This window comes from Hydractinia symbiolongicarpus, chromosome 8, assembly GCF_029227915.1.
Source record: "Hydractinia symbiolongicarpus strain clone_291-10 chromosome 8, HSymV2.1, whole genome shotgun sequence".
Lineage (NCBI taxonomy): Eukaryota > Metazoa > Cnidaria > Hydrozoa > Anthoathecata > Hydractiniidae > Hydractinia > Hydractinia symbiolongicarpus.
This window is the reverse complement of record NC_079882.1, coordinates 4,173,704-4,182,822: the sequence shown is the minus strand read 5'-3', so window position 1 is coordinate 4,182,822 and position 9,119 is coordinate 4,173,704. Positions and strand designations below refer to the sequence as shown.

Sequence of the window (9,119 nt, the reverse complement as noted above, 5' to 3'; positions counted from 1 at the left end):
TTGCTTCCAAGTAATCAACTGAATTTGTTTGCAGCACACAATTCTGGTAAACACCTTTTGAGCCCTGCTTACTGTCAGGAAATATGTGCATGATTTGAGCAATGTTTCCAATTCACCCCTTTAAAATAAAAGGGATGTAACTCCAATTTTTCAAAAAACAATTTTTTCCCCTTTTTTGAAAGAACAAGGGCTGATCCAAGTTAATTTGGCATCGGTACACCTATTTTGGGGACATCTAATTTGGACGCCCAACTTAGAAACAGATAATTTAAAATGCTTCAGAATTGCATTATCTCTTATTTTCTGGATATTTTATATCTCGTATTATATTTTTTTATATCTTCAAGCACAGAGAAGACATTTTTTCATAAAGAAACTATATGTTCTATACTAAAAAAGAAAACGATATGCTAAAGCCATGTATTTTTGTTACCCTTAAAGTTTTTTATCTGCGGCGCTATTGACGCCCAAAATAAATTTCTGGATCAGCCCCTGAAGAAGGATTGTATTTTCTCTTTTCCCTTTTTCCCTAATTCAAAAGAATGCATTACAGTAAAGAAAAACACATAGAAGGGGTTATCTCCTTTGGTGACAAAAACGAGATAGTAAAACACACCTTTATAACAATTAAGTAGAAAAGGCGTAACTCTATAATTTCGAGATAAATTATCAGATTGCAATAACCCAAAGTTTTGTGGATTGCAATTTAATTTGATAAAATATTGTCATCGCACTATTTTATATTTAAAAGAAGAGTATGATTAAATAATTGATCAAAAATATACACATAAAAAATGTTAAAAGATATATTAGTAGTAAAACAAGAATTAACATAAAATACCATATATCAACAAGGCAATTTTGTTAGATACATTTTTTAATTCATCTCAAATCACCACTTAGTTTGTGTAATGTATGATAACTACAGAAATATGAAAATTATAGATGGATTCCCTAGCGTGACGTTATTTGTTTACTTTTTAGCAGTAAGGTCTTTGGATCTGGCATTTGCATGGTAGAAAAAAAGATGTTAGGATTTGGTAAAGAGAGGTCTTTCCCTGTGGATTTCTTCTCACGAAAACATCGCAGAGGCTACATATAAACTATTATCAAGTATATATACACTGATTCCTTCTAATTAATTTGAATTTATCTAGTTTTCTAAGAATGGCTTTGTGTGACGAAATAGATTGATAATTACTTTGCTTCACCTAGCACCCGCATCTTTTTCCAGCCACGTTAATGCTAATCCAAAAGAGCTTACTGCTGAAAATGTAAACAACGAGATACATCTATTGTGGCTTACTAGTAAAGTATCTGCATATAAAATTAAAAAAAGGGCAATCACCATCATTATCGAACACAAAAAATAGTTGAATAGAACATGGTGTAGGAAGAGATGCAGAGTTTCCTACACTGAAGACAAACAGAGAGACTGTCTGGTCTTCATGAATTTTTTCTATGCACAGCAGGCATGACAAAAATTGATATCATTTTTTAGGGCAGGCCATGAGGTGGGCCATATGGCTAGGCCATTAACAATAGGCCATGTTTTCCTGGAACCCTTGCATAGCCAGCTAGCTGTTCAGAAGCATATCATAACGTGCTACTTTTCTGACAAAACGTGTCGGAAAGAAATAAAAAAAGAAGAAATAAAACAAAAAAAGAGGACAAGTTTTACTTTTGTCATTTCAGCTCAGCAATGAAATGATTGCAATCCATAAGACTATTTCTATTTTTCCTATCAGGCATTTGTTTACGTTTGACCTCCTCTAAATGGCGCCAATAGAAAAATCAATAAATCAAAACATAAAGCGCCGAAAGATGCGCCTGATAAAGGCAGGGTGGTTTTTAAAATTTGCATACCGTATTTTCTCCAGTGCCTTTTTTAAACGCCCTTGTCTAGTAAACGCACCCCCTCCAAAAGTAAAAAGATTATATAAAGGCCCTTTTCTTTTAGACATCCCTTTTTATTAAACGCCCTCTCTAGTGTGATGAAAGGGGGCGTTTATTGGAACACCCCTTTGAGCCAGCCTCGTCTCCCCCCGTCCGAGATTGTCAGAAAGAGAAAAGGAGCCCCTGCTGAGAACGGGACCAACTGATTCGGACGTTAAAGATGCCAATATTAAAGAGAATTTAATTAAAGAACCTTGTAAATATTGATGATAAATATCTCATATACCAAAAAAACATTTTTTGTAAATAAACGTCCCTCTTCTAACGCCCTCTCCAATAAACACCCTCTTTAAAATCCTTAAAAAAGTTATAAACGCCCAGTGGGTTTTATTGGAGAAAATATGGTACATCGTGTGTGTGTGCGCTGAATAAACCATTTGTATTCATTACCCGAAAAAAATTACGATTTGTTCCTCCGATATGCAGAATGCCAAATTCAAATTAGAGTCATTCTTCACCTATGGGAAGAGGGAAGAAGAAGGGTCGACCAACTATTTTCCTGTGATAAATTCTATTCCATAATGAAGTAATAATTGACAAAATTTTGCGAGTTTAGTTTATCTTAAATTATTTCAACACGTACTTGTAGTGCATGAAAGAACTTCTGATGTTTTACTAGTGTTCTTTTTTTTTTTTTTTTTTTCCACTCTTAGGCAAAAACTTAATTTTTTGTAGAGAAAGATATTTTAAAAGGTTTGGATTTATGGAAAGTCTATATTTTGATGAAACTCAAATTTATGTACACAAACAAAAATGCTTCATAGGATTTTTCGTTCACACTGAATGTTATAAAGAAAATGTTGCATTCAGGAGTTATACGTAAATTTAGAGGTATCCATAATCCGTTTTATCCTTATTACAAACGCTGCAAATCATGAAAAGTTAACTGTGTATTCTTTACCAATTGCGAATGTTCATGCATCGTTATTTTAAGACTAAGTAAGCTCAAAAATACAATTTTTACAGTATCTTACACCTTGATTTTTAGGTTCAGGGAATTTTTGCGTATTGTGATCAGCTGAAAATGTCCAGAGATTTAAAAAAAATTACTGTCTACGTAATAGCTTTCCTTGATATCTCTTTCACCAGGTTATGTACCAGGTTGAGCTATCACCGTTTGTATTTAAAGGATCCCAATATTCAAATGTGAGTACATACGGAATAGAAGTAAGGATACTCTGTTGCAGGAGGAAAGAATTTTGTCCTGTTTTAACATGCTTTTTTTTTCACTTACCCAGGAAGAGCCATAAAAAATGTTTCAAACAAACTGTAACCCCGGACAGCTTTAGAGTTTTCAAGCCATAAGAATCTTTCACATCAAGATTTTGGTGCAAGTAGAACAGGAGACAAAATAACATTAAGCTTTTTTTCGTACCAGTACAGTATGAAATAAATTATATACTCTCGATCTAATTAAAAAAAAAAAATTCATAAATAAACTCGAAAATATTTACAGATGCCACAACAAATATGATATATATATATCGCCCAAGTCATAGGATTTTTGTTTTAAAATGTGATTCTGCAACAAATATGAACTTCGCTCGAATAGTAAGGACAGTGTGAAGGTTTTCACTCTTTTCACAGGTTTCAAGGAACAGGCATATATTAAATTTTAATATATAAAACATTTAATAATTGCGGGACAATGTCAAAATGTTGTACAAAATTAGTTCACGTGAGTGTACCCAATCGACCACACCTCATACATTACACAGGGTATGGCCTAATAATCCGTTATAATCTTCGCTTTATCGTTTAGATCGTTAGGAGTTACATCAAAGTCTTCTTCTAACGGCATTGTTGACATGTCTTTGTAATACATAACGTGATTTTTACCAACGTGACGTCGTTTCAAGTAGAAAACGAGAAACAAGAGAATAATCAAGGCAATGATGACGGAGATGACGATTGCAGTGATAGTACCTGTGCTCATATTGGATGATAGATCTACAGAAACATAAAAAAAAAATGTGAAAAGTTGTGCTACAATGTATGAAACAGTCAGTAATGAACTGTTAAAAACAACTGTATCGCACCTGCTGTTCTTGGGGCGTGTTCTTGTGGGTTAACCACTGGAACTTTTGTTGTACTTGCAGTTGTATAGAGTTTACTTGATTTCTTTGAAGTCTAAAATTAAGTATAGATTATGCTCGTATTTACAACATCATAACGATTTATGCTGTAGAATGCTAAAATTACGTATCAAAATTTTACTTTTTGTGTTTGAGTAGATTTTGACTTTGTCACTTTCTTGTAAGTTGACTGTATAGTCACGGTGGTTAGAACCTTCTTAGTAGCAGTAGATTTGGGTCCTCTAGTTACAGGAATTCCTTTACACTTCTTCTTTGATTTGTCAAGCGTCATATTTCGTGGACATTTGCAAACAACTGTACGGCGACCGAAATGATTTGCAAGCAAACATAGGTGACTACAGCCATAATTATTTGCACCACAAGGATTGGGCTCTAGAGAATTAAGAATTATCCTGCTTATTTTATTTTGGGATAAAGTCTGGTGCAAGAGTTTTGTGATATGCTATGCCTACTACAAATTCATACCACCTAAAACAAAAAGACCCACCTTTCATTTGCTTCATGGGGTGCCACACCTTCACGTCCATGGGCGCATACAGTTCTAACTGAACAGGGGTAATGGTTGTGTTAAACTTCGACATTCTGACAACACCATCTAGCTTCCAATCAGTCCAATATAACATGTCTTCAAAAGCATCAAGTGCAAAGGGATGCGAAAATCCTAGAAAAAAATTAAGCTCAAAATAGTGCTTTTGAGGTTTATCTCACACTACATAACATTGGGGACAAGAATAAGGTTGAAAGCATTTTTCTTTTCTTTTACTGACCTCCTTCTCGCAGCAAAACTCTGTTTTCACCATTAAAGTCTGTTGATTCAATTCGTTTCAGTTTTGCATCGATCCAGTATATTCTTTTCTGTGCCAAGTCAATAGACAAACCATTAGGCCATACTATATTTACTGTAACGATCTTAACACGAGTTTCTTCAGCTCCATCCATCGAAATCTTCTCAATTGCAGCTGATTCTCCCCAGTCGGTCCAATACAAGAATCTAGCAAAAAGTGTGCAAGGGAATTGTAATAAAACACATTTCACGCAGCTGGTATTTACTTTTTTATTAATATTTACCCACTGTATTATATTATGACAATTTTTAAAATTATTACATACCCCTCATGTGGGTTTAAAGCAATGGCTCTTGGTTCAGCTAATCCAACTTTTACAAGATCAGCATTATGATGACCGTAAAGATCAGAAACCTCTATAGTTTTATAACCTGTGTCTGTCCAGTAAAGTTTTCCACCAATCCAATCAAAAGCTAACCCATCAGGCGTGTGAACATGGTCAACGATTGTTTCAATTGAATCATGTTTGTCGATCACCGACCGTTGAATTTTTTTTAATTTTATATCGCTCCAATAGATGTGTTTGTTGTTGATATCAAAGTCAAAGCTAACTACCCCACTCTGGTTCGAAACTTCAACCGTGTACTCTCTAACATTAGGGAGCATCTTTCTGATGTCGTGACGATTAGCAAAATACACCCAACTGCTTACACCTAGAAGTTTAGCATAGGATTTTTAATTTTAGTAAAATATTGTGCATTGCGATGCATACAAACTGTGACGGCGCTGAGAAGCAATTTTTAAAAGAATAACAAATAAAACATCACGCACCCAAAGCTTTACACGATTTCATATCTGGTCCTAACACATAGCCACTGGCGCAAGCGCACTTAAAATGACCTTTTGTGTTTGTGCATGAGTGGTGACAGGAACCGTAAATTTTGCATTCGTTAACGTCATTACAAGTTTTTCTATCAGCAGCTAGCTCGTAGCCTATAATTCAAGAGAAAGATAAAAATATTAGCTGTTACAAGCGCTAGTCATGTATAGCTGCACAGCACTGACATGTAAATGACAACATTTAAATTTAGTCAATTACCTTTCTTGCAGGAACATTTGTATCCTATTTTGAGGTCAGTACAAGTATGCATGCAGTGAGCATTGTTGCTTAAACATTCGTTGATGAAACAGTTAGCGGGTTCGTCTTCCCAATGTGGACAATCCCTTTTAAGGTTACAAACTTCAGATATATTTATGCAACTACCATCTGTACAGTTGAAATGATTTAAACCACAATTGATTGGTGGTTTTCCTAAAAAAACGAAATATTGTTTAGCATTTGTCAGGTTAAATTCTTTGACTATTTAATTTTTTAGTGCTAAAAGACTTGTTTCAGTGTAAATTTTTTATATCTAAACTGAGAGAAAAAACTTACAACAATTACGAGAAAGGTCTATATTAAGCCTTACCACAATTTTCTTCGTCTGATCCATCATCACAATCTTTGAAACCATTACATTTGTGACTGGAAAAAATACATTGACGTCCATTTTTGCAACTGGCTTTTGTTGAATGACAATGTATCTGATCTGAAAATACATGCAAGGAAGATATGAATATAATATGAATAGTAAAATTCTCTTCATGATTGTCCAATGAATTACAGTGTATATATTACGTGTTTATAAACTGGCTTACCACAAGCTTGTTCGTCACTTCCATCTGAACAATCATTTTCTCCATCGCATTTCCATTCCTTCTTGATGCAATCTCCATTCTGGCACTGCCAAAACTTAGCCGCACAAACCTTTACCGGCTTATTGGTTGTTATCAACGAACAGTTCCTTTCGTCAGCACCGTTATGGCAGTCGTTCGCACCGTCACATCTCCACTTGTTTGGTATACAATGATTGGTAGTGCAGCGAAATTCACTGGGATCACATTCCGAAACGACTAAGGCAATAAAAAGGTATGAAAAGTGTACAATAGTGTTAACTACAATCAAAATAAGCAGGTGACTGATCTTCTTCAACTTACGTTTTTTGCAATTTTCTTCGTCCGATCCATCTTGACAATCTTTCTCTCCGTCACAAGCCCAGAGTTTAAAAATGCAGGCGCCGTTACCACACTTAAACTCGCTACTTTTACACGTCGATATGACGTCTGAAAAACAACAACACAAAATCAGTCGAATTCCATGTGAAAAAATCAGTTGCAAAAGCTCACGTTAGGCGCTGAATGCGAAGTTAATAACACTCTAGGATACCTCCACAAGATTCTTCGTCTGAATTATCACCACAGTCATCATGGCCGTCACATTTCCACTTTTTTTGAACACATCTTGAGTTATTACAGTGAAAGGAATCTGGTCTGCAGGTTGGTTTTGCTATAAACACAGGTAAATAACTGCTATTTTACAGTAACGCAACAACCTCGACCCCAGTGATTATTAGATGTTTTTATTAAAGCAAAACTCAAGCCATTAGCATTTTTCGTCCTAATATCAAAATATAAGAAAATGTCTGTTCTTTTTGCTAGTTAACCCGAACATGTTGTTTCAATTATCAATTTTAAAATCCTATTTGCACCTATATAATTTTAATATAACTATTTTATCAGAAGATGCTTCTGTAAAAATATACATACGGCAATTATTTTCGTCCGAACCGTCCGAGCAATCCACCTCACTATCACACGCCCATTTCTTCGGTATGCATTTTTTATTCTTGCATGTAAACTCATTCGGCTTGCAGGTAGCGAGATGGCAATTGACTTCGTCACTTCCGTCACCACAATCGTCATCGCCATCACATTTCCACTTGTCAGGAATGCACTTTTGAGAAGAGCATTTAAACTTATCTTCTTCGCAGAAAAATGAAGTTTCCGATACTGTTTTAGCCGTGACTGAAAAAAATGTTTATTGTTTGATTTATTCGAACATTTCGCTTATTCAAACAATTTTTAAGTCCCAAGGCTACATTATGTAGGTTAATTCGGCCTTTTGCGTATCAATTCTGGGAAAATAAAAAAACGTTTTATTTTTATTTATTTTTATTGCATCAATGGTGGCAAAATTACTTTTAATTTATCGATTAAATTGGCAAGGAATTTGGAGGCCTTGCCCATCTCCAAGCAAACAACGTTAAAATATTTTTATAAAAGTTTCAGCGAGCGTTTAGGAGGAAGCTGCTACAAATGATACGCTTCTCGACTGCCTTAAGTGTAATATTTATGATATTTTATGGGTTAGAAGGTATCAATGGCAAATTTATTTTAGATGTTAGTTTTTTCGGGTTTAAATATTTTATCTAGACAAATTTTTTTTAACACGAGCATTTGCTTGTACTGTGTGAACAATTTTAAACAACCTTATGTCAAGGGTTGCCTTTCCTCTTTCTGATATGGAAACAGCGAGAGGTACAATACAAACACATACATAAAAACTTATAGTTACCTTACCTTGAGTGAAAAATAATGACAACACCAAAACAAACATAGCCAACAAATTTCCCGCCAAAATCTTCATAGTAACGCAAACCAATTTGTACGACGATTTTCTTTTTTATTTTATTCCTGCAAATCACAATGGCAAACTAAAATCCTTAGTCACAAAAAAGCGTCCGTATTAAGTACTACTTCATTCATTTATAAAGTTAGGAGAAATTCATTGAGGATACACTCAATGAAAAATGTTGAGAAATACTATTTGTGAGGTGCTTAACAACAAAATAACTAAACTGAATGGAGACGCGCAGCTTGTAAGAATTGATGAATAGTATTACATTAGAATCGAGTGCAAACCTTAATAATTCATAACACTTTTCTGTGTTGAATGCTTGTTAACAGCGATAAAATCTCTACTATAATTTACGCTCTGTTGACTTAATATTTCCATGGTTCCTCATTAAAACAGGTCTCTATTCGGCACCATTGTCATTACGTTATAAAGTCCAACGACGCTTCGTTAATTTAAAGTTAGTTTATTTGTTTTTTTTTTACAAATTTGACGCGACGTACAATTAAGAGTGCTGTTACATATAAAACAATCCTGATGTAAAAAAAAATTAATTTAGCCGCAATTTGTTATTTAATTTCTTTCGCGCTTGCTAACATCTTTTTCTATCTTCCTAAATGCTTCACTTTAAAATCCGAACACTGACTTCACATCTTCTGACGTATAGTTTTAACTTTTTTTGCATATAAAAATTTATTACAGTATAACAATAACCTTACGCCGCGTTACGCAAGCACGCTGTTCTACGCACGGTAATTACATACGTAT

At 34.5% G+C, this 9,119-nt stretch overlaps 1 protein-coding gene across 1 annotated transcript; it reads right to left on the bottom strand.

Annotated features, from left to right (window-relative positions):
* Positions 1-3,497: 3,497 nt before the first annotated feature.
* LOC130655046 (very low-density lipoprotein receptor-like) lies at positions 3,498-8,487 on the bottom strand. The gene is made up of 14 exons (XM_057457744.1): positions 8,297-8,487; positions 7,484-7,741; positions 7,104-7,223; positions 6,875-7,000; positions 6,536-6,790; positions 6,307-6,426; positions 5,937-6,149; positions 5,669-5,830; positions 5,163-5,550; positions 4,820-5,043; positions 4,540-4,713; positions 4,174-4,424; positions 3,996-4,086; positions 3,498-3,906 (listed from the first exon to the last, which is right to left on the bottom strand). Exons 1-14 carry the CDS (start codon positions 8,361-8,363, stop codon positions 3,683-3,685), a joined length of 2,673 nt encoding a protein of 890 aa, XP_057313727.1. The 5' UTR covers positions 8,364-8,487; the 3' UTR covers positions 3,498-3,682.
* Positions 8,488-9,119: the final 632 nt, after the last annotated feature.